Here is a 26,148-nt window from a genome sequence, read left to right on the forward strand (position 1 = left end):
CCCTTCCTGTGCCGAGTCTCAAGCAAGGATACACTCAAAGAAGTGAAGTCAGTACAGGGAAGTTATTAAGATCACCCAACTTCCAGGCACTGAAAATTCACCTTGGGATTTGGCCTTGGCTTCCGAACCTTGTTCCCATTCAATTGGCATCTTATTAAGAACAAAACGCTCTTAGCATCTAAAGGTGGGGACTCACGGTGGACTCTCATCATTATGGAGATGCACGCATTGACTGGGCCAGGCAAGCTCCTCAGATCACTTACAGCAGCCCTTCAAGGATCAACACCTCTCTGGCGAAGACATATGAAAAACTTCCCCACAACTACAGAGAGAGATACAAAGCAATACACATTCCCAGAAGATAATAATGGTGCATTTTCAATAAATCAAATAGAACAGAGATAGAAAGAGTGCAAGCAGAAAAGATACATCACCCCCCCCCCCATGGAAGCAGGACCATCTTAAGATACAGATAAGGTCTTCAGTCCTGTATCAAGGATAAAGAAGAACAGCTCAGTCTTGTTGCCATCTCGATTTTTTTTGTCTTGTTTTAAACTTGCAGTTCTATTTCTGCAGTTTATTTCTGTTGAAAATGTTGTTGGGAGTCCAATATTGGTGTATCAATGCTCAAAATAAATACATAAATGAGCTCCTCTCCCGAAGAAACCAAAACAATGAACAATCTCTATCTAGGTGAGCTATTATTAAAGAAAACAACTCTGCTCTGAATAGGTTTTCCCCACATCAGGTTAATTCTATGATACAGGGCACTTTTTTGTATATAAGTCAATGTTTGGGTTATTTTTATCAGCTAGGTACGCTGGGGTCCAGAAAGGACTGCTGTGCCTTTAATGGTAGAAACCAGAGAAGGAATGTGCAGGTGTAGCATCTGCAGGTGTAGCATCTGTTGTCAATAATGCTGGGGCAGATGCAGAAAGCTCTGCCTGCCAAAAGTCTTCCTGTCATATAGGCGCTAGAAGTCACAGAAGCTCAGGACCAAACCACAGTATTTGGTACTCATGCAGTTCTGCACAGGGGGGGAAAAGCCGCTTCTTCCAGATGTTTTGGATCCAGTATGGCATGAGGAGAAGGTCCCCCACTCTTCCCCAGTGCTCAGAGATATCCGAACAAGGAGGGAAAGAGGAGGAGAGAACAGGTGAAAGAACCGGGTTGCCGGTGGAGGGGAAATCATGTGGCTGTGAGGGTATTTGTGTTTGTCTATACATCTGTGTGTGCCTATGTTTATGAGGAAGGGACCAACTGGCAGGGACAGTGGAAGAGTATGCGAACATGAGGCAGCGAGCACAAAGGGGGAAAGGCAAGCCACTTATGTAAACCCCTTTGGAGAGAAAAGTGGGCTAAATGAATATCTAAATGAACGATTGAAGGGGAATGGGTATGTGCGTATCCATAAAGTAGCACAAAAACGTTTTAAAAATACATCCTTCTATACAGATTATGATGGCTATTATCACGCCGCATGAAACTACACATTGCTTGCATACTGATTACAAGATGAGCAGGTGCCACTTTGAAATCTCTATTTGGCAAGGGGAAGGTTAAGGGGGAAAGTTGATAACAAGACAAGGCAAGTATCTGAGGCACCCAGTGTTTTTGCAGGGAACCAAAGATTCGAGCATGGGGGCAAAAACGGAAGCCCTCAGTGGCTCTGCCTCCATTTGGACCTTGCGCTGCAGCAAAACACAAGTGGAAATGATAAAAGAAAAGGAAGGGCCGATACCGAGTAACGAGAAGCTCTGATCCTTGAACTTTCTTGTTCGTAATTTATTTTTATTCTAGGGAGCATTGTTAAAAGATTTCTATCCAGAAAGTTAATGAATACCAAATGTTGGTTCCACTCTGTTCTGACAGATATCATTTCCAGTGTGATGAGAAAAGATTACCCAGCTGAACACAAGATGATATGTCTAATCTCCTGCTTTAAAAAAAGAAAATAGGCGCTGTCCTACAATGGTCACTTTTCTGAAACAAAGCAAGGTGTCAGCGGTAAAATCAAAAAAGAAAAAGGTGGCTGCATTTTACTTGCTTGGAAGAATTTTACACAGATGTGTAAGAACAATTAAAAAAAACAACCAAATGATAGTAATGCTTTTTGTTAGTCCTTGTTCAGAGAAAGATTAGAAACCTTCTCCCATCAAGTTATTAGAATATAGTTCTACTGACTTGAATAGACATAGAAACTACAGAAATGGGTTTGAACTGAATGGTATAGGAATAACACATCGAAAGGGGTGGCATCCGCAACTTTCTTGGTCTTAGGGTTGCCAACCTTCAGGTGGTGGCTGGAGATTTCCCACTATTACAACTGATCTCCAGCCGATAGACATCAGTTCACCTGGAGAAAATTGCCGTTTTTGTAATTGGACTCTATGGCATTGAAGTCCCTCCCCTCTCCAAACCTTGCCCCACCCCCCAAATATCCAGGTATTTCCCAGCTCGGAGCTGGCAACCCGATTTGGTCTCCAGCACACACAGGAAATTCCATATATACAGGGGCTAGCCTTGTTTTTTAATACATCAAGAACAGTCAATGGGTGCACAGAACAAGCTTATTTTTCTCAGTGCACTTAACTCACAAGTATCCCATGGGAACTATAGGCCAAACTACACAATACCCCCCTCTTGGCATAGTTCTAAGCTGAATCAAGCTCCCACTGATTTTTAAAACAATATTCCCTGCTGCTGCTGGGTAGCTGCAGGGAAAGCGAATCGGGTCCAGGGAGAAACGTATCATGTTGATGGCCCTCTATCAATCTACATGCTAATCCCTGCACACCTGAACAGCAGACAGGATTGCCGCAGAGCACCAAATGTTCAGAGCACCTGCTGCGCAATACTTCAGCAGCACTGTATTCTACTTTGTAGCATTACCTTTTCGAGGACAGCACTTTAGGATAATGACAACCATATGGTACAGTCCCATCTGGACAAACCCTTAGACTTCACAATAAATCTCTGCTTCTTCACAATGGGCATGAGCTTAGCTTGTTCTCATAGTCACGTGCCCCTTCCTGCCTCCCTCTCCTTCTTCCCCTAATGTGCAGATTGCGACTGACAACTTCCTGAACTGGGAAGGCTTCCTTCAGTCTCCGATTTGTCGTGATGTCCGAACACAGCAGCCTGAACACGGTCGAGATTTGAGATTTGACAATTTAAATGTCCACCCTGCACGTCTGTAAGGACTGTTATTCTTTTTGATGCTGTAACGAATCCTGATCCATGAAACCTACACATTAGTCATCCAGTCTGTAATTTGTTTCCAGCTCCCTCGAACACATAAATCTATTCATACAGGAACACATTGTAAAGTGCCCGTTCCTGGAGGAAACTACACCAGAGGCTATATTTTATATTATAAAAGACCAAATTAACATTGAATTGCTCCCTAGTGGAAAGCCTACCAATGCATTTAAATCGAAGACTTTGTCAAAACGGATCCTGTGTGTACTGTGTTCCCCCTTCGTACTTCGAATAGGTAACACTACAGATCCACACGCACCCTTTCTTTATTGTTCGGAAACATACCTGCTCTCAAGCCAAGAACTGTGAGTTTTAAAGGGGTCCTTTCGTTGCACCCTTGCACTCTTTTAACCTGATTGCCTGAAGCAATTAAAGACCTTTATTTTAGAAGCAAAGCAAAAAAAATATCCATAAATACCACTGAATAAAATATCAAGATGTCAATAGACTTAAGCAGGATAAAGCACATAGTAAGCCTTCCATGCCTGACCCATGAAAAGACAAAGAATTCATCATTCTGATTAAGCAAACTGCACAGCTATGGCTTCCACCGTTAGTGGGAACTCTTTCGCCTGTCTGGCGGCCCTGGCCTAGTCGTCAGTCTTGCAGAGCCCTCTAGTGGGATTTGAAGAGTATTTCACCTTCAGAGCACACCTTTCCTGCCAGGAGCGAACAGCTTTCGACCAACAAGACGACAAAGAGAATATATTGTCAGCATATATTCAGGCACTTGTTCAGAGACAGGGTATACATGGTATTTCAGTTCTGGGTTTAATATTAAGAGATACCATATTTTAATTTTTTTTCCCCCTCACGAGAAGGCTTGCTCTGCCGACAACGAAATTGCAAAATGTGGCTTCGATTACAGCGGTCCTCACATTCCTCAGTGTTCACCCACTGAAGGGCAACTCACACAGAGAGCCAGCGTGGTGTAGTGGTTAAGAACGGTGGTTTGGAGCGGTGGTCTGGAGAACCGGGTTTGATTCTCCACTCCTCCAAATGAGCGGCGGACGCTAATCTGGTATACTGGGTTGGATTCCCCACTCCTCCACACGAAGCCAGTTGGGTGACCTTGGGCTAGTCACTGCTCTTAGAGCTCTCAGCCCCACCTACCTCACAGGGTGTCTGTTGTGGGGAAGGGAAGGGAAGGTTATTGTAAGCGGGTTTGATTCTTTCTTAAGTGGTAGAGAAAGTCAGCACATAAAAACTAACTCTTCTTCTTCGGATGTGGCCCACCCTGCATGCAAAACGCATGTTGAAGGGAGACCTACCTACAAATTCAGTGGTGTCATTCTGGTGCCTGTTGCCCTCAAACACTCAGAAGCAGGGGCCCAATCTTTTCCTCACTATGGCTTCCCAGTACTTTAAAGAGACACGCATCACATGAACACACATGAAGCTGTTTTATACCAAATCAGGCCCTTGGTCCATCAAAGTCAGTATTGTCTACTCACACCGGCAGCTGCTCTCCAGGGTCTCAGGCAGAGGTCTTTCCCATCACCTGCTCGCCTAGTGTCTTTAACTGGAGATGCCGGGGACTGAACCTGGGACCTTCTGCATGCCAAACAGATGCTCTGCCACCGAGCCACGGCCCCTTCCCATCACCTTTTGTGCAAGCACACCCACATCAGCCTTGACAAGAGCTGCCCGTGCTTTCGACGCGCCTTTCCACACCCAAATAAAAACGTTGAAGAAGTAAGAATCAGCTATGAAATCAGGCATGAAATCAGCACCTCATTAAGCTCCTATAAAATAAATCTAAGGGGGGGAGTGAAGATGACTTTACTCCTCATTTCTCTTTTCTTGGGGCCCAGCCAGTGCAACCCTAAGCAAAATTACACCTTTCTAAGTTAATTGAGATAATTTGGCTTAGAAGGAAGTAACTTTGCTTAGGAGTGCAATGTGAACTGTCCATAAGAACATAATTAGAAAAAGACTTGGTTTTTATATGCCGACTTTCTCTACCTTTTAACACGAATCAAATTGGTTTACAATTGCCTTCCCTTCCTCTCCCCACAACAGACACCTTGTGAGGTAGGTGGGGCTGAGAGAGTTCTGAGAGAACTGTGACTAGCCCAAGGTCACCCAACTGGCTTCATGTGGAGGAGTGGGGAATCAAACCCGGTTCTTCAGATTGGAGTCCACTGCTCCTAACCACTACACCATGCTGGCTTGCTAAAGAAGAGGCATGCTGGTCAGACAAAATCTAGTCCATCTAGTCCAGCATTCTGTTCACCCAGTGGCCAACCAGGTGTCTCCAGGAAGTCTACAAAGAGGAACCCTGCAACAGCATCATCCTGCCTGTGCTCCCCAGGAACTGATTTAAAGAGGCATACTACATCTAGTACTGAAGGGAACAGGTATCTATTGCGATTAGTAGCCATTGATAGCCCAGTTCTCCATGAATTTGTCCACCCCTTTTAAAGCCTTTCAAGTTGACGGCCATGACTACATCCTGTGGCATGATGACTGAGAATATAGGATATACAGGAATCCGGCATACAGGAAAGCAGTGAGATTCTTCAAACCAATATCATCCAGTACAGCTTTGTTGTTGTGCTTTCTCTCCCATGGCCAGATAAGTTACTTTTAATTTCGAGACTGGCCCTTCCAGAAAGCAACAGCAAGGAGTATCAAGGTGCTTAAAAAAAAAAAAAGCACGGAAGAGAGGGAGAAAATAGCCAATTTGTACCTACCTAAAATAAACCATCAAGGCTGGAACTGTCACAACATTCCTGGCTTAAAACACAGCAAGCTGGACCGAGTCGAAAGGGTTTGCATCATTTCTGGACACACACCAGTGAGTCCCCCAAGGAAAGCGAGTTGCATACCAGATGGTAAATGGAAAAGTTGACTGTAAAGATCACCATAGTTTACAGGGGAGGAAGCACTGTCTTAAGCCTATCGGGAAATGGTCATTAAGCGTTTTTATAGGTCAGCGCTGTCATCTTTTATTGTACCTGGGAAACAACACAGCTGGGATGACTTCAGTACCACCTGAGAGACCAACTAACATGCTCGGCAGCGGATTAGCTAGTATCCCAAACAACATCTGCAATTTATTCTCAGCCTCCAGCGTGGAGAAAACACACCCTAGGGCAGAGAGGTTGGCCGCTGGAAACCTTCTTTACATGTTTGTCCAAACCATGGGTCAACACTTGCAAAATGCTTTGTCTCTTACTCTCGACACCGTAGTGTCTGCCAGTACATAAGAACATAAGAATGGCCATGCTGGATCAGACCAAGGTCCATCAAGTCCAGCAGTTTGTTCACACAGTGGCCAACCAGGTGCCTCTAGGAAGCCCACAAACAAGATGACTGCAGCAGCATTCTCCTGCCTGTGTTCCACCGCACGTAATATAATAGCCATGCTCCTCTGATCCTGGAGAGAATAGGTATGCATCATGACTAGTATCCATTTTGACTAGTAGCCATGAATACCCCTCTCCTCCATGAACATGTCCGCTCCCCTCTTAAAGCCTTCCAGTACATACCTTGGCATTCATTCCCTCTTCAGGCTTTCCTTATTCCCAGGGAGTGCAATAAGGGAGGTATTATATATGGCTCTGCCTCCTGCAGCAGCCATTTGGGTTTGGCTCCACCTCCTGTTGCCGCCATTTTGGGGTAGTACTCACCACCCATTCTCAAAATCCTAAAGGTGCATATGGGCTCAAAAAGGTTGGGTACCCTTGCTCTACACTTTTCTTTAATATAATTAAATTGTGGAACTCCCTGCCCCAGGATGTGGTGATGACTGCCAACTTGGAAGGCTTTAAGAGGGGAGTAGACATGTTCATGGAGGAAAGGGCTATCCATGGCTACTAGTTAAAATGGATACCAGTCATGATGCATACCTATTCTCTCCAGGATCAGATGAGCATGCCTATTATATTGACTGCTGTGGAACACAGGCAGGATTGTGCTGCTTCAGTCATCTTGTTTGTGGGCTTCCTAGAGGCACCTGGTTGGCCACTGTGTGAGCAGACTGCTGGACTTGATGGACCTTGGTCTGATCCAGCATGGCTTTTCTTATGTTCTCCCATGCCAGTCTTTCCCAAGGGGAGGGGGGGCAATACTTTGGAAATGTGGTTGTGGGATACACAGCAAATATAGGCAGGCATTGTTAATAGCATACCACCTGCTGCCTTCTGCTCTGACAGAGAGGAACAGAAATAGCGCTTGCAGGATTTAGATGCGAGCAAGCACCATAGTTATCATGTGGATCTCTTGCTTTAAATTAGCTTCAGAATGGCAGCGAAGGAGGTAGAGAGAGGGCATAAAATTGAGCGCTTACGTTTTCTTAGATAGCGAGGAGAAAGGTGACATTTTACTCACTGCAACTCAATTTTTGTTGTGTGCCCTGAAAATGACACATATTTCTTATCTCCATGCACTGGTGTCACGATGCAGCTGCCAGATTAGATGACAAAGGGAGAATGGAAACGCAGAGTTGTTTGTCCATTCGTTACGTCTCACTGAAGCTGTCCTCTACTAAGTCACCATGCTGAAGCTCGCGTATCGACAACATTTTTACCCTCAGCTTCTGTCCAAAATCATGTGTGCTGATGTGGCACTTATAAGGGGGGAAAGTCACACAATGCCACAAATAGTAGAAGACTCCGGGTCGAGTCCTGTTCCAATAAACAGGACTTGAACTATTGAAAGGCTTTGGGAAAGAAGAGTCAGCCCTCAGAAGACACTCTGCTGTGTTATTTCACAAGATTCAACGAGATGGTACATCTTCGCAGAAATACCTTGTTGCCTTTTGTCTCACAGGTTCTTGTGTGTAGATCTGAGTTTCTGGGAACATGCACTCATGGTTGGCTCCAGGATTTGGAAGACCATTGGGCAACATATCCTTAATCAGTCCCCTTAATTTAGAAGGGGGGGCATGGCGCTCCAGCACCCCCTGGCAACCATTTTGTGATTGTCCACTATGCAGCCATCTTGCAGTGGTCGCCATTCCAAAAGTGCCATAGTCTCAACAAGATGAGGGATTCCTGAGCAGAAGTATTAAAACATAGTTGCAGTGTTTCTCAGATAAGTTTCCTGTCTCGGCTATTGCATTTGTATGGTTGCATGGAGCAACAATACACCTTGACCTGGATGGTCCAGGTTAGCCCATTCTTGTCAGATCTTGGAAGCTAAGCAGGGTCATCCCTGATTAATATTTGGATGGGAGACCACCAAAGAAGTCCAAGGTTGCTGTGCAGAGGTAGGCAACAGCAAACCACCTCTTTTCATCTCTTGCCTTGAAAACCCTACAGGGTTGCCATAAGTCGATTGTAACTTGATGGCATTTTCCAACACCAGCAACAATACATTTAGAGAGCAATCATAAGCAGTTCTACTTAGAATTAAACTAAAGTCTACCCAATGAGGTTTACTTGCAAACGTTCTTAGGACTACACTGTTAGCTAGAAAGGGCTACGAGCACAGTAAGCAACTGTTATGGCATAGGAAAACCTCCACCGCAAAGTAGTGCTAAGGAAACAACGTCATAGGATCCAAGCCAGTAGCTCCAAATTTCTAAATAATTAAAATTTTAGTGTTATACAATAAGTTGTAAACATGATGAACATAGGGGGAAATTAAAATAGTAGCCTGGTAAAACGTCCAAGAAATTTGTTAAACTCAGAGTTCTCTATAATTATGCTATCTCCCACGAATTACGAAATTAGGATAACATTCAAACTAGAAAGATTTGCATACATTTGCATAGTTGATTTGGGTTCCACAATTTCTTTGGCAGATCTGTCAGTGCTGGAAATCTGGTATCTTTGTTTCTTCATTTTGTCACCATGGTGACTACAAGACTGCTAACACAGACATCCATTCCACAAACACCCCTCCCCACGCCGGCTAAGTTTATAGAACAAAGCACACTCACTTATTTCTTTACACATTTTGCAAAGCAACCAAGGATGCCTAGAAATTTGTTGTTTGTTGCCAAAAATTAAAATAAGACAGAGCTTACATGATGGATATATGTGGTTTTAATTAAGTGGCAGGTTTCCTGGACTGTTTCCTGAACACTCATTTCCCCCATCCATTATTACTTTTGAATATGTTGTGATGCTTATAAATTAAAACTAGGTGGTGCTATAATGCTGTTTTCACAGCAATAATATTAGCACAGAATAAGGAAGGAAAATTCCAGTGGGAAACAGCTGATCCTCCATTTCTTCTCCATGGTAGGTTTGCCGAAACCTTTCCTGTTCTACAGACCATTCTCAATTTTACACAGTTTTACAAGAAGCTTTGCCTACTGACCTGAGAGGATTTATGAGAAGAAGGGACGGTTCTAAAGTATGGCATGAGACATTTTGTTTGATTAATTCCAAATATTAATGTTCCACCTTTGTGTCAAAAGCATCCAAAGCAGCTGATAAAAATGGAAACCTCTTGGATTTAAATTCAGATGTTCATATATTCAAAGAAGATACAGATGAATGAAACAAGGCTACATGAGCGTCTTGACTGTTTAAACTTCTTCCAATATTGGCAGGATTCTATAAACGCAACCAGATTCTACTCTAGAGATGGATTCTGTGGCATCATGAATGTCAGTCAGATTTTCTGCTTCCTGGCCATGGTTCGTTTATGACATGTGTCATCTGCCTCTTATAGGATTGCCAACTCCAGGTTGGGAAATCCCTGGAGATTTGGGGGTGGAGCCCGAGAGTGGGTATCGGGAGAAACCTCAGTGTGGTATAATGCCATAGAGTCCACACTCCAAAGAAGCCATTTTATCCAGATCATTGTAGTCTGGAGTTCCGGTGTAATTCTGGGAGATCCCCAGGCCTCCCTTGTGGGTTGGCAACCCTAGCTGCTCAGCATAACAGCTACAGTAATGAAAAAGTGTTATAAGAACAGTGTCATGTAAGTGTCTGAGAGCTGTTGATGATGCACTGCTGAAATTATTAATGCTTACTTGGGATGTAAAAGTAACACAGAAAAGTTATGTATCATCACATATTCACAAACACCGGTAAACTAAAACAGGGGATGTCAAAGACACCTAGCAACATATGAAATATATCAAGTCTGTTCCCACTTCCCTTTTTTTCCCTTGAACTTCCCCTACATTGAAAAATAAAAAAGGGGGGGAAATCAAGTCTGACAATAGACCTACAGAACAAACAGCAGCCAGTTTTAACTTCCATGGTTTCCAGAAAGAATCACAAAACTGTGCTAATGTGGGAACTGCAAATTCTGATTGAGCTTTCTTTATCGAGACACATTTCTAAAGTACACTAAGTTTAGGGTGTTCATATCGGGTGCCATGTGTTTCCCAATGAACTTTCTATGAATTGTCTGTGAGGGGAAAAGGGGCATATCATGAAAGGCATCACTCTGCACTTATCACATTGAGGGCTTTGCAGTTAGTAACTCATTTAACCTCACAACATTTGTGACTGAAGTGAGAATGCTCAAGGACAGTAACTTGCTTAAGGCTGCTGAGAGATCTTCATGTAGAATCCAGACTCCAAAAGTCAAGTCCAACACTTGAGCACAGAACCATACAGAATTTGTTTTTAAGGCTATATGGCTACACAAGCAACATCTACACAGCATTCTCAATTGATTCAAGCAGCTTTAATTTTCAGAAAGGGAAGAGCTTGGGTATGAGAAATGGTTTCTGTAAGCAAATAGATGTCATAGTGAAAGAAAGAAGATACTGTGTGGAGGAATGTCTTCTACATTCAGCATACCTGGTTGCAAAGTTGCTGCTGCCCCCAACACTTAGATCTGGAATACCATTAGACCTATGAGCAGCAGTGAGAGAACATGGGGATAAAAAGTGATGTCATGGCAAACATGACATCACTGTAAAACCACTGGGAGGTTGCTACATGTGATGTCACTTCTGGTTTCACAACTGGAAGTGACGTCACAGCATAGCACAATTCCATCATGTGGTTTGTTCCACCCCCAAAAGCTCCCAGAAGTTTCCAGTCCTTGGCTTACAACTCTAACCCACACATCCCCTTCCCCTCCTCCTCATCTCTTTGGCAAAGGAAACTGTTCATAGCACACTCCCCCCCCCCATCCTATAGAATGAAGGGAAGGCCTGCTAGGTCTTAAAAGTTGCATCAGCTGTTCACAACAGGAATGTCTTTTGTTAAGACAATTAGCTTTCTGCAGAAAAATGAGCTAGTAAAATACAGCTCACCCAGACCTGAACAGCTGAGGCTATCGTCAGATCTCAGAAGCTAAGCAGGGTCAACGCTTGCAAGTATTTGCTCCAAGGCCACTCAAGCAATCTTCCATGGCAGAGTGGAAATTCAAACCTAGGTCTCCCAGATCTTAGTCTGACGTTCTAACCACTAAACCACACTGGCTCTCTTTAATATTTCCTCTTTAATATTTTCCACATGATCACATATCACATGAAGCTGCCTTCTACTGAATCAGACCCTTGGTCCACCAAAGTCAGTATTGTCTACTCAGACCAGCAGAAGCTCTCCAGGGTCTCAGGCTGAGGTCTTTCACATAACCTACTTGCCTAGTTCCTTTACCTGGAGATGCAGGGGACTGAACCTGGGACCTTCTGCATGCCAAGCAGATGCTCTATCACAGAGCCACAGCCCCTTCCAAAATACTTTTTACTCTTTTGTATAAAATGAAAGGTTTTAGAGAATTAAAGACATAAGAACATAAGAAAAGCCATGCTAGATCAGACCAAGGCCTGTCAAGTCCAGCAGTCTGTTCACACAGTGGTCAAACAGATTCACCTAGGAAGCCCACAAACAAGACGACCACAGCACCTAATATAACAGGCGTGCTCCTCCGGTACTGGAGATAATAGGTATGCATCATGGCTAGTATCCATTTTGACCAGTAGCCATGGATAGCCCTTTCCTCCACGAACACATCCACTCCCCTCTTAAAGCCTTCCAAGTTGTTTTTGGATTCAGAAGCAAATGAAAGAAACAAGCCCAGGATCCAGGATGGTCATGAAGTCACTCAAGAAGCTACATAAACGTTGCCATAATCCCACTGAAATCTTAGCAATAACTCATCTCTCTCTCTCTCCCCCCCTCCCCTTGTTTGTTGTTTTCATAACCTTTTTGCTCTGATCGTAACACAGCGTCAACAGCTTCATCAATTATCCATGGCTAAAAAGTGGACTCTAACGTTTGGAGAGTGTTATTAATTGGCCTCGGCAGCGGCGTAATGAGTTTAAAAGCTCCTACCTGGATGCCCCCGGGGATGGTAGCTAGTCGCGGACAACAATTTACAGCACACCATTAACACATATGCCAGGAACAGCCACTGAGATGGAAGCATTGATTTGGCACAGAACCTCATCCTGTGGGCAAGAAAAGGAAGCCACTGAGCGAAAGGGACAATATATAACTTGAGAGCAATGTAAAAAAAAGGGGGGATGCTGCGGAAAGTGGGGAGGGAAGCAGAAGACAGTCTGGAAATTAATTGAAATGGCTTATTATAACATAATAGTTAAGGGATGGAGCAAATTCGCACCTAAACCAAGATCAATTCTTTACCAGACGTGTTTAATGAGAAGCAGTGCAACAGGACGGCAGTGGGTTTCTTCCCTCTCTCTGCCGGTCATCTTTATGTTACCCTGCTAAAAATATTATTAGGGCAGCAGAGTTCTGGGGAGGTCACAAGGGGGTGGATCAATCCTGTAAATGCAAGGCCTTCGTGAAAGCGGATCTTTTTCTGCCTTTCCCCAGCAGCCGCTGGAAACTCACTGCTGAAAAATATGCCGTGTGGCATGAGGAAAGCTGCAACAAGGGGAGAGAATCAGATGAAACCACTCCTCACACTAGGGTTACCAGCCATCAGGTGTAGTCTGGAGATCTCCCATAATTACAACTGAGCTCCAGACGACAGGGATCATTTACCCTGGAGAAAATAGATGCTTTGGAGGGTGGGTGCTACAGCATTATAACCTAATGAGGTTCCTCTCTAACCCCTGCCCTACCCAGGCTCCATCCCCAAATCTCCAGGAATATCCCAACCTGGAGTGGCCAACCTATCACCTCACACACACACATACACCCTCATCCTTGCAACAGCCAATGAAGCTTGACTTTGTTTCTACAAGAGAAAGGCAGCTTGTTTAGGAGAGTCACATACCCCATATCAACGGCCTTCAGGAGGCACAAAAAGATGCTGGGAGAAAGGGGAATACAGGCAATAACTACTTCCGCAAACGCCTGTGGTTCACAGGAGCTTGTATCCAGATCTACCCAGACTTCTCCCAAAATTAAGGAAACACAATTCCATTGGGGTAAAATTTGGCCATTCATTTAAATCACAGGTTTTCAGGTGGTTGGAAAAAACCTGATGCACAAAACTTTTCAACACCCATACCTCCTGTTTTTGGAGGAATGAGAGGACCAACATACCAGTGATGAGAAGTTGTTGTAGAGCTCACAGGGGGCAGTGGCTGATGTGAACACGCTCACCCTATCATCACCACTGGGAACTTTGTTTGCATCACTGCTAATTTCTGAGCAAATATCACTGTTCTCAAAGCAGCTTTAGTATTGTAATGGACTGGAGTTGGAGCAAGATGGAAGCAGGACTGAAAAGTTGCTTCCAAGGCGCTCTGCTAATTTGATTTTATTTAATCAATTAAGATATCTTATCTGGTTAAGCCTGGTTAAACCAAAGTGAAAACTCGGTGTGGACATTTTCGTGCTTTTAATTTTCGTCTGGACTTCTGGCCGTGGAGAACTCAGAAGAACGAGAGGGAAACAAAGGAGGTGAGAAAGGAAGAAATAAGGAAAAGGGTTGAAAGTGAAAAGGAAAAATAATATGTATTCAAAATTCAAAAGGGGTTGCGTGTTGGAATCCTAGACCACAGATCGGGAAGTCCTAGATAGGTTGGACACCAAATTTAGTGATTAAAAACTATGGGAAAGGCAACAGAAGGAAAGATTAAAAGAAATTTGGTAGAGCTGTGAAACGGGAACTGTGCGGCATGGGAAGGTCCAGGTGATATCATTGTTCTAGATCGTCACCAGATGGGTATGGGCTGCCATAGGGTTGTGATGGCTTCACTGGACAGGCAACAAAAGCTCCACTGTGGACACAGGGCAGTTTAGACGCCCAACAACTTCAATGAAAACTATATAACCTGTGGACAAAGGTGGAGAGGACAGTAATTACACTTTATTATGGCTGGTGAACACAGGAAGCGGCCTTCTACTGAGTCAGACCATCGCTCCATCTAGCCAAGGTTGTCAATGCCCAAAAGTGACAGGTTATGTTTCTTCTTCTATGAACTTCGTATTCCTTTGAAACAAACGAGCACCCCTAGTTTTAAGAGGGTTGTAAACCAGCCACTGACTTATTTTAAATGTACAAAGCATGAGGGCATTCACAGGACCTCTTAACTCTGAAGACATCACTAATCTATCTTAAGTTATCCTGAACATAGAGAACATAAGTAGGGCCTTTCTGGATCCACATAGGCCAGCTTCATTTGAAACCATTTCAGCCAGCGGCTGCTACGTGGACCACCACTTTTAAGAAGAGGTTAGATGGCCATCTGTCAGCAATGCTGATTCTATGACTTTAAGTAGATGATGACAGGGAGGGCATCTTGGCCATCTTCTGGGCATGGAGTAGGGGTCACTGGGGGTGTGTGGGGGAGGTAGTTGTGAAATTCCAGCGTTGTGCAGGGGGTTGGACTAGATGACCCTGGTGGTCCCTTCCAGCTCTATGACTCTAAGATTCTATCCGGGGGAGCACAGTACAGTTTTCCCTCTGTTCTACACAACTATTTCTATCCAGCAGAAGGACAGAAACGTTTACCATGCCAAACAAGTTGCAATTTATCTCTGAAGTGCTGGTATGCTATAAGGGCAGTTCAGAAACTGGTGTTACCGTTGTCATTCCATATGGGGTCAATGACACTCCAGCAGGGGCAAAATTTCAGACATTGCTCATACATGTTGAGCCACATTCTGCCCAACTTTAACGCCAGCATTCTGCTGTTGAACATGCAATGTTTGGAAGTGGCAAGGGCCTCGGGGCATGTACAGACTTTCCCCCCCTCATTCATAAAGGAACACTGCCAGCCCTTCCCCATCTTGGATTAGCAGAAAGGGTGCAGATGCCAGGCATATTTGAACCTCGGTCTAATTTACTTTTAAAAAATAAGTTCCAGATCCTGCCCATCAGTGTGAACGGGGGGAAGGGGGACTAAAAAAAAACGAAAAGGGACACAGACTGTAAAAAAATAAGATTATAATGTGACTTCAGCAGGAGACAATATCCAAATAACATAATCTAACAAACTTCATTAATATTACTCACTAGGCGTTTCAGATCTATAAAAAGGATGAAGAGTTCTCCTTACCTTGGGGATCTTTCCGGGTCTTTGCTGTAGTTAAAGAACCTTATCAGTGTATATAATCCGTAGTAAATCCAAATTCCCATTTGAAACGATGCACAAGCATATCCACATCTCCTAAATTTGTCTCCACGCTCAGGGCCTAGAGAAGAAACCAGAGTATGCAGCCATTACTGAGGGGTTAAAACGGTGATGTTGGAGTCGTGCTTATTAAAATCGTTGTCACACAGTGCCCTCTGCAGCACGACAGCAAGAGGAAATTTCTAGGACGAGAATTCAGAGGCCTTCTTCTAACATAACACTTTTATGTGATTATACCATTTTCTACTCCCGTTTTTCAAAACAAGCCGCACTGGGAGGTCACGCAGTGTCCAAAAACCTTGCCTGCAGTGTCCTGCTACCGCGCTATGTGACTATGGCATGTAGATTACTTCTAAATTTGCAAACAATCAAGGCCCGAGCATCATTTACTGGGTCCAGTAAACTTATAAGATACACACACACAAATACACAATCCTACTGCTTACATACATACATACATACATACATACATACATACATACTTATTTATTTATTTCTACTCTATTTATAGTCCGACTCTCTCACTGAGGCTCAAGGAGGATTACACAACGTTAAGTCCATGCAATCAATAGAATGTGACATCTAATAAGCAATGTAGCTAGACTCATATAGCAAGCAGGTATGAACCACAAATGGAATCTGGTCCTGCCACCTTTGTTTCTGTCCCTGTAGTCGAGCAGGCTACCGTGAACACTACAAACAGGTTGATACTTTAGAGATCCAGGAGTACTTGCTCAGAAGATAGCGTGGCTGACCTCTGGCCCAAGTTGTTCAAATACTGTGTATTTTTTAAACCCACCCCATGTCTAAATCAGCACATTGGCATAAACATGTCACAGTAAAGTATCACTGAATACTGGAAGCAAATGGGATGCATTTAGGGTTGCCAGCTCCAGGCTGGGAAATTCCTGGACATTTGGGGGTGGAGCCTGGGTAGGGCAGTGTTTGGAGAGGAACCTCAGTAGGTTATAATGCTATAGAGTCCACCCTCCAAAGCTGCTTTTTTCTCCAGGGGAACTGATCTTTTTCATCTGGAGATCAGTTGTCATTCTGGGAGATCTCCAGGCTACACCTGGAGGTTGGTAACCCCAGTGTGGGGAGTGATTCATCTGATTCTCTCCCCTTTGGTTGCAGCTTTCCTCATGCCACGTGGCATATTTTTCAGCAGCAGGTTTCCAGCGGCTGCTGGGGAAAAGCAGAAAGGATCCGCTTTCACATAGGCCTTGTGTTTTCAGGACTGATCCACCCCCTTGTCATCCCCCTCCCCCAACTCTGCTGGGGGTCGTCGTAAGTCAGCTGCGACTTGACGGCACTTTATACACACACAACGTGAGATAAAGAGGCGATTTATGACCAAATTACTCAGGAGCTGGAGTTCTGTGTCTGAAACAGCAGACATGCAACTGGGTCCCCTCAATCTTTTATTTAAAATACTCCTGGGTCCAGGAGCACTCCCAAGTTGCAAACCTAGCTTCTCAAGGGGAGTATAACCCCATCCAAGACAGGAGAGCTCTAACATCCCTGGGCTGCCTTTCCATTAACCCAGAGAACCTCTGTCTTGTCAGGATTCAGCTTCAGCATGTTCACCTTCATCCAGCCTATTACTGGCTCCAAGTACTGATTCAGAACATCAGCAGCATCCTCAGAAGTAGGTGGAAATCATTAGCCAGTTTGACTACATACAGGAGAGCCAAGGGAGGACTCTCTAGCACCACATTTTTCAAGACACTATCCTCAGTCCATACCAAGAAATACCAAAAGACTTACATAAATTAATAAAGGAATTTCCTACATATGTACAGGAACTAATCTACATGGACACCCGCAAGGGGGTCCAGCAACTTTCAATTTACTACCCAAAGCACAAATATCAGGCAGACTGGCGCCCCCCCCCCCCCATTATTTCCAGCACTGGCACAATCCTATATGAACTTGGGGAGGGTCTGTGACTCAGTTCAAGAGCCTCTGCTTTGCATGCAGAAGGTCCCAGGTTCAATCCCCGGCATCTCCAGTTGAAAGGATCAGGAGGCAGGTGATGTGGAAAACCTCTGCCTGAGACTCTGCAGAGCCACTGCCAGTCTGAGTAGACAATACCGGCCTTGATGGGCCAGTATTCTGATTCAGTATAAGGCAGCTTCATGTGTGTGAACTCTATCCTCAGGCTCTATGCCACCATCACCCCAGATATCTGCAAGACTACTACTGACTTCCTGAGGGGGGGACAATCCATAGACAGTTAGTTGCTCAGGAACACCATCCTGTGAACTTTGAATACAGAGACTCTGTAGACCAGCATCCCTCAGCAAAGTACAACTGGAGCCCGAGGAATATTATTCCTGACAATTCCACACCATGCATTGCCACCGAGCTTTGTCACTTGCTCATCCTCCCATGTGAAATCTGCTATCATGTGGCAACAGGGCCCCTCTACAGTCTCCACAGCATGAACAGGTCTGTCCCTACACAAAAATGGACACTGATCTGACATTTTATTTCTGTTTGCTTGCTTATTTTTTTGTTTATTTTGTGATTTATAGCCCTCCCCGGCCAAAGCCGGCTCAGGGCGGGCAACATCATACAAAAGCATTAATACATCAGTAATAAAAATCTAAAATGAAAACAATAAAATCCCAATTGAAACTTAAAACTTAGAAATACAAAATTACAGATGGCGCCTAACTACAACTTGTATTGCTGGATATTTGCAGCAGGTTACCCCTCCATTAACATTAAGAATATAACAGGAGGGGGGATAATAGGGAGGCCAGCAGATGATATTTGTGGCTGTCCTCAGCCATAGGCCTGGCGGATTAGCTCTGTCTTGCAGGCCCTGCGGAACTCTTTAAGGTCCCGCAGGGCCCTGATGTCACCACACAGAGCATGCCACCAGGCCGGTGCCAGGGCCGAAAAGGCCCTGGCTCTCGTGGAGGACAGCCGCACACTCTTAGGGCCAGGGACCGCCAGTAAGTTGTTGTCAGATGACCGTAGAGATCTTATATTCAGAAAACTGGTAGATTTCAATCTTCCAGGCCATTCTGTTGCTGATCAAAATATCACATTATCGTACAAAACAACTTCAACGGGGGAATCCAGTGTGAACCTGCTGAAATGGAAATCATTAGGAAATCGGAATGCACCTCCCAAGGCCTGAACAAGGACCTGGTATTCTTCAGCCACTGTAAGCATCACCTCACTTGGCAAAACTACGAAGAATGGTAATAACATAGTTACTGATACTGTGAAAGGGTCTCTGTCTTTGTCTTGATTCTGTAAGGATTTTATAGAATTATGTCACAGCCTGTACTTCCTCCATTTCATAGCCCTTTGACCCTAATGTTTATAGTGTTTTAATTCATAAATGTGTATGCATGTTTGCCTAGTGAGGATCTTCCACATGCATTTGACAAAATGGGCTCGGGCCTCCAAATGCTAATGCTAGTATTTTTAACATCAAAATATGTTAGTCTTTCACTCTTGTCCTTTTTGTCACAAGAAGCTAAGACAGTCTGGAATTATGTCACAGTGTGATGCTGGTGTCTGCATCAGACCAGGCTACGGTGAGAAGCCCAATAATGACCTATACACAACATCAACAACCAGATCACTCCAGACCTTTTGAGGTAAGAGCTCTCCTGGGACAGAATGGTTTGCAAATGCAGCTATTCCCTTGCACCTTCATGCTATGGTAGGGAATAGGGTTGCTAGGTCCCTCTTCACCACTGGCGGGAGGTTTTGGGGGTGGAGCCTGAGGAGGGCGAGGTTTGGGGAGGGGAGGGATTTCAATGTCATAGAGTCCAATAGCCAAAGCAGCCATTTTCTCCAGGGGAACTGATCTCTATCGGCTAGAGATCAGTTGTAATAGCAGGAGATCTCCAGCTAGTACCTGGAGGTTGGCAACCTTAGTAGGGCAACTTATTCATACCTGTCATTTCTACAGCTTTATTGAGTTCAAAAACAGGGATCCAATCCAAAATGTGTTAAGCGTACTTGATGACAACAGAAGAAGCCATCGGCTGGATCACTGGTTTCAGCTGTCCGAATTACTCCAGAGAGGTTCTCACTGCAGTGCTTGAATTTTGTGGGGCCAGTCATTGAACAGACTCAAACCACCCCTTGCTAGTTCTTAGAGTCTGAGCCTTCAACTCAGTATAGTTGGTCCTTATTGCAAAGCATTTCAGCTTCAGAGTAGCAAGTATTGTGGCTGGACAAGTCTCATTGCAACATTGTGAGCTCTGTAAATACAGTCTGAACGACACAATACTTTATCTTTCTGAGTTCCTATCACACACTCAACAAATGTTCTGGAGGCAATAGCCTTAAACTGGTGGGCTTGCACTAAGAAGATAATAGTCCCGATAATAGTCCAAAAGCCAGGATTCCAGAACAACGGTTTATGGCTTATTAGTGATAAGTGGTACCGTTGCATTTTTTATTAAGATGCTATCCTAAATCAGATCATTCCTTGCAGCAAAATGCTCTTTTTCTTCCATCAATATTTACATTTTAAAAATGCATTTTATAGCCCCCTATGATAACAACGCATTATTCCCAGCACATTTAATACTCTCCTTGATAAGGAGCAATTAAAGATGATGACTATGCCAATTAAGGAATTTATGAATGTGGATTTAATTTTGAATCATTCCCCAGTTGTTCTCTGTCTTTTAAATAAGTAGCCCATCTCTCTCTCTCTCATTCTCTCTGCACTACTCACATATTCCTATTTGTAGCAATAAATACTCATGCCTTATTTTAACTGCTGCAGAATGAAGACTATTAGCAAATGGAGTTGAGAATATATATATATTCTCACGTTTTGTCTGTAAATCATTTCCATAGTCTAAAGAATAAGGAGCCCACATAAAAGCACACACGGAATACGAAACTAAACAACTTACCCTGCTTTGGAGCAGACAGATTTCAAAACCACCGACATGCTCATGACAGACAAGTAAGAGATGAAATATAGCGCAAATCCGCTTACCAAGTTTTTATCATAACCTGCTGTCCAAATGAGTTTGCCCTTTTAATGGGCTAAACAAGTGTGAACTGTAATGGATATTTAGCTATAAATCCCTAAAGGCCCAATTAGCCATGTCTTTGTTCTATTTATTTTTTTAACGGACAAGCTTTTTTAATTGGACTTTGGCCCTAATATTATATGCATGAGCAAATCTCTCAGAACAGGAACGAAAAAGCTATTCATGAGTAAATATTATTAGGTTCATAGGGCGAAAACGCACGGTCGCTTTAGCCTCCTTGATTCCCTGTTTCAGCCAGGATTCAGCCAGGATCGAACGCTCGTTTGGCGAAACGCATGTGTTTGATCCTGGCTGAATCCTGGCTGAAACAGGGAATGAAGGAGGCTAAAGCGACCATGCGTTTTCGCCCATAGCCTCTGTACCCAATCTTACTTTTAGCATAAAATGTCAGTGCTATGTAAGCCATGTCAAATCTAATATACTTTAAGACAGATCAGCAGCTCCATCTCCTTCATAGAGTTGTTCAACCACTGTGCCAAGATCTACCTGTTCTTTTGGGTGTGTTTATACAACCAAGTTCCAGAAGATGTTAGGGCACACTTGTTAGCTAGAGTAAAACCCTATCCACACAACCAAGGAATTAATGAAGGAGATGAGATTTCTGTCCATCTAGTACAGTACTCTGCCAGATACTCCTGCACTTTTCACAAGCAGGACTTAAAAGGTGGCAGCCATCTTTCATTGTTTGTATTCACATCTGGTAAACAGATACATTGCTTCTGAACACAGAAACTCTACTTTTGTCTGTCGTGTGGATAACATCCATTGAACAGATTTATTTTAATCCTTTAAAGCTCTGAAAGGCTTGGGTTCACAGTACCTAAAGGGCTGCCCACACCTATATAAACTAGCTCACGACTTGAGGGCCACTCATTGGGGCCTTCCTCTAGGATCCAGCCGTAAGTTCAGCTGGCTGGGACCTTGGGAAAGACCTTCACCTCTGCCTCCTCCTGACTGAGATATTCCCTCTCTTTGAAGGTCTTCTGTGATGGTTTGAAGGGCTTCCTTTTTCAGAAGGCCTTCAGGCAATGAACATAAGAAAGGCCCTGCTGGATCAGACCAAGGCCCATCAAGTCCAGCAGTCTGCTCACACAGTGGCCAACCAGGTGCCTCTAGGAAGCCCCCAAACAAGACAAGTGCTACAGGTTGTTATGGTAGTATCCACCAGACTTACCAGACTCAATACCTTACCAGCCTGCCTCCTCATACCACTGCCATCTATGATGGCTTTGCAGCTCATGCCAACATACCGGATGCCCTTACCCTCTTTGCCAGCTCTGGAGTCTGGGCTGGTGAGGAAGGCCAGCACAGGTGGTTTTGCTGAAATATGTTCTCATGTATTATATGCTGGTTATCAATTTTTATTATCTGTGATAGGTTTGACTATATTGCAAGGGTCAATCGAAAGGCAATTTAAAATGCATTAAATAGATAGGTATAAACAGACCCCCTAAGACATCCAGAGATGTCCAGGTCATTCCCAGCTTTCAACACACCTAGCCATAATAAAATTAAAAATAATGAGACATGATGCACATAAAGCCAAGTTGCAAAACTTACCAAATGCCCAAAAATTAACAAGTGGCTAAATTTGAAGGTAGGGGAAGAACTTTGAGATTGAGGCTTAGGCCAAGTGGTCTTCCTGGTCCTCCTTCTTACTGGCTCTGGGTATAAAAGGACACAGCATTGTGGCCTAAATTAACTTCTTATGAGCTGGAACTAATTCACAATCTATAAATTTATTGAAAAATGGGCAATATTTGTGATGTACTAGAACAGTAAATACCACGATAATGTACAGCCTACAGATTCAGCTGCCTCTGTTCCAGATATTAGCCAATTCATTGTCACATTCAGCCTGAGCAATTTCCATGAGCTAGTGGATCATCAATATATCTAATTCTCAACATGGCCCAATCTGTGGAAACTTAAATCTGTAGATTGGGGCCAGGAGGGAAAGCGGAAATAGTGTGGGTTTTTTAAATCAATTCCAAGAGAGTCCCCAGACTCCAAGCAAGGTTGTCAAATTCTGAACCAGTTCTTGAAGCGCTGCTTTTTCCTGAACATTTGCAGTGGGATCCTAAACAGAGTTACTCCCTTCTAAGCCTACTAACCACAATGGACTTAGAAGGGTGTAACTGTGTTTAGGAGTGTATTGTTAACTGCCTTATTTCCAGATAGAGTATCAGGCTTACCTTTGGTTTTCCTATTCTTCATAGCTCAGATGCTCAATGATAGGGCCTAACTACAAAATACAGGCACATAACTCATGTTCAAAATACATATAATAAAGAGCACAGACTACACCCATCAGTCCACTGCTCTTCTGTAGTTTTCAAGATTTGCACTGCCATCCTAAACTAAGTGACACCCTTCTTTGTCCACTGACAAAAATTCAAAACTGATAAAATGCAAAGTTAAATTATGGAACTCCCTGCCCCAGGATGTGGTGATGGCTGCCAACTTGGAAGGCTTTAAGAGGGGAGTGGACATGTTCATGGAAGAGAGGCGTATTCATGGCTACTAGTCAAAATGGATACTAGTCATGATGCATACCTATCCTCTCCAGGATCAGAGGAGCAGGCCCATGATATTAGGTGCTGTGGAACGAAGGTAGGAAAATGCTGCTGCAGTCGTCTTGTTTGTGGGCTTCCTAGAGGCACCTGGTTGGCCATTGTGTGATCAGACTGCTGGACTTGATGGGCCTTGGTCTGATCCAGCAGGGCTTTTCTTATGTTCTTATGAAGTCAATGGGCTTAGAAGGTCACAACTCTTCTTAGGATCGCGCTGTTCGTAGCACATGAGTGATGTTACTCTGCATACAGAAGTTTACTTTCTTTTAAAGCACCAAAAGCAAACTTTCTACAGGCAATGCATAAATATAAACCTATGATCACTGGTGGTTCAAACCACCTTAGGGCAAAGGATTAGATGCAAAAATAAACCAGCGGGTTAAATAACTGTATTTCAGAGCAAACACTGCTATCCTGCGCTGTGCCTTCCTACGTTTAGTGTAGCAAGGGTGCCACCTTGTGGCTTCAAAAAAAAACAACCTAGCATATCTCAATCCATCCACAGAGCATCAACAGCTGCGCTGGGCTTGTGTGGGTTCATGGTAATCTCAGCTCTGTTTTTAAAATAATCAGAGATGGCCTAAATGAAATTCATCCCTCTCTTCGAGTCAAATTAAGCCATCCCTGACTTATGGGAGTGAAGGCAGCACAGTAAATTGTGCATACATAATTTATACCGATAAAAGATATTAACCATTTTCCAAATTGGGTTATAATCTCATTATATCACATCGGCAGAACACACGGCAACACTCTTTTAAAAAAAAAAAAAAAAAAATCTCATCCCTTGCTTCTCCCTATAAGAAAAACCCTTTCAAAGTCACTTTCTTTGCCACAAAACCCCTAATTTGAGGATTCTCTTTTTGTGTACAGATGAATCATCCATGCAAATTAAGCCGCGCCATTCATCATATTAATGTGGTGGTGTCAAGGATACCTTCATTCATTCTCTCCCGCACTCTGTTCCAGACACCAGAGTCTATCATCTCTGCTTTTTCAGTCACATAAGTATTCGATCATGGCCACATTCTGTTTGTGCCATTCCGAGCTACGAAGACGGAGCAAAACCGAGGTTTAAGTAATGTCCCCAGCAGTGGGCTCTCATTCTTTTACAGAGCTGCTGCTGCTGACTCTGGAAACATAACCAAGCTATGTTAAAAAGCCTCATTGCTAAAACCCCAATGGGTGTTTTTCCTTCTAGCGCTTGTACTTTTCCTTTCAAACTTTCCTTTCAAACTTTCAGGAGGGGCCGTGGGTCAGCGGTAGAGCATCTGCTTGGCATGCAGAAGGTCCCAGGTTCAATCCCCAGCATCTCCAGCTAAAGGGTCTAGGCAAGCAGGTGATGTGAAAGACCTCAGCCTGAGATCTTGGAGAGCCTCTGCCGGTCTGAGTACAGTACTGACTTTGATGGACCCAGGGTCTGATTCAGTATAAGGCAGCTTCATGTGTTCAAGCATATAATGCTAGGGCAGATTACGAAGCAGTGTCTGGGTGGGTGGTGTTGAACAATACCTAACTGGAGAGTGTGTACATTTTCTATATGTATCGAACTATTTATACACTTTCTCAGACAAGACTCAAGGTAGCATACAGTATGAAATATAATGTGGATGTAAAGTGCTGTCAAGTCACAGCTGATTTACGGCAACCCCATAGGGTTTTCAAGGCAAGAGATGAACAGGTGGTTTACCATTGCCTTCCTCTGCACAACCCCATCCAATTACTAACCAGGGCTGACCCTGCTTAGCTTCTGAGATCTGACCAGATCAAGCTAGCCTGGGGATTCCAGGTCAGGACATGCAATATATTACAAACAAACAAAGATGGCAAACAGTCACAGTATCCCGACCAGTACCAAATATTGGGGGCCCAATAGCCCAGACTAGCCTGAGCTCATCAGAGCCTGGAAGCTAAGCAGGATCTACCATGATTAGTACTTGGATGGGAGACCACCAAGGAAGACTGAGGTTGCTACAGAGAGGAAGGCAATGACAAACCATATCTGCTCATATCTTACCTGGAACATCTGATGCATGGGGTCGCCATCAGTTGGTTGTGACTTGACAACACCTTCTTCTTGAACAGAGCTGATCTGCATCAACATGGAGGATAGAAGACTTTCCTCCAGAATGTCTGTGAGTCAAGAGAGCCGATCCAGAGGCAATGGCCCTGAAGGCATGGACCCTGATGGTGTCACTGAGAGCAATTGGAATGAGATTGTGAACAGCTTTAATGACATGAACCTGTCAGAGTCCCTCCTGCAAGAATTGGTTTATATATGCTGAATTTCTCTACCACTTAAGGAAGAATCAAACCAGCTTACAATCACCTTCCCCTCCTCACAACAGGCACCTTGTGAGGTAGGTGAAGCAGAGAGAGTGTGACTAGCCCAAGGTCACCCAGCTGGCTTCATGTGTAGGAGTGGGGAAACAAATCCAGTTCACCAGATTAGCCTCCACTACTCATGTGGAGGAGTGGGGAATCAAACCCGGTTCTCCAGATCATAGATTCCACTCCAAACCACTACTCTTATCCACTACACTATGCTGGCTCTTTTTGCGCCAGCAAGGAATCTATGCATACAGTTTGGAGAAGCCCTTTGCCATCCAGCAGTGAGCTATTCTCCCTTGTATCAAGGGTGATGACGTTATTGCCCAAGTCCAGTCTGGGCCTGGAAAGACGGCCACCTTTGCCATTTCCATCATGCAGCAGATTGAGCTGGACCTGAAGGCCACCCAGGCCCTGGTTCTGGCCCCCACGAGAGAGCTGACATAGAGGATATTTCCAATGGGGGCCTCTTATAGATTGTTGGAGCAGTTACAGAAACTACTCTTGAACAGGTTGCCACAGGCAC

General features: G+C 44.0%; 1 protein-coding gene across 1 annotated transcript in view; it reads right to left on the reverse strand.

The window, feature by feature from the left end:
* LOC130475010 (chemokine-like protein TAFA-4) overlaps positions 1-12,576 on the reverse strand; it is a 124,895-nt gene extending 112,319 nt beyond the window's left edge. The window contains exon 1 of the mRNA XM_056846708.1: positions 12,462-12,576. Within this exon, the coding sequence (XP_056702686.1) occupies positions 12,462-12,576 (115 nt within the window). The remainder of the gene's footprint in view (positions 1-12,461) is intronic.
* Between the last annotated feature and the right edge of the window lie 13,572 nt (positions 12,577-26,148).

This window comes from Euleptes europaea, chromosome 1 (genome assembly GCF_029931775.1).
Source record: "Euleptes europaea isolate rEulEur1 chromosome 1, rEulEur1.hap1, whole genome shotgun sequence".
Classification (NCBI taxonomy): Eukaryota; Metazoa; Chordata; class Lepidosauria; order Squamata; family Sphaerodactylidae; genus Euleptes; species Euleptes europaea.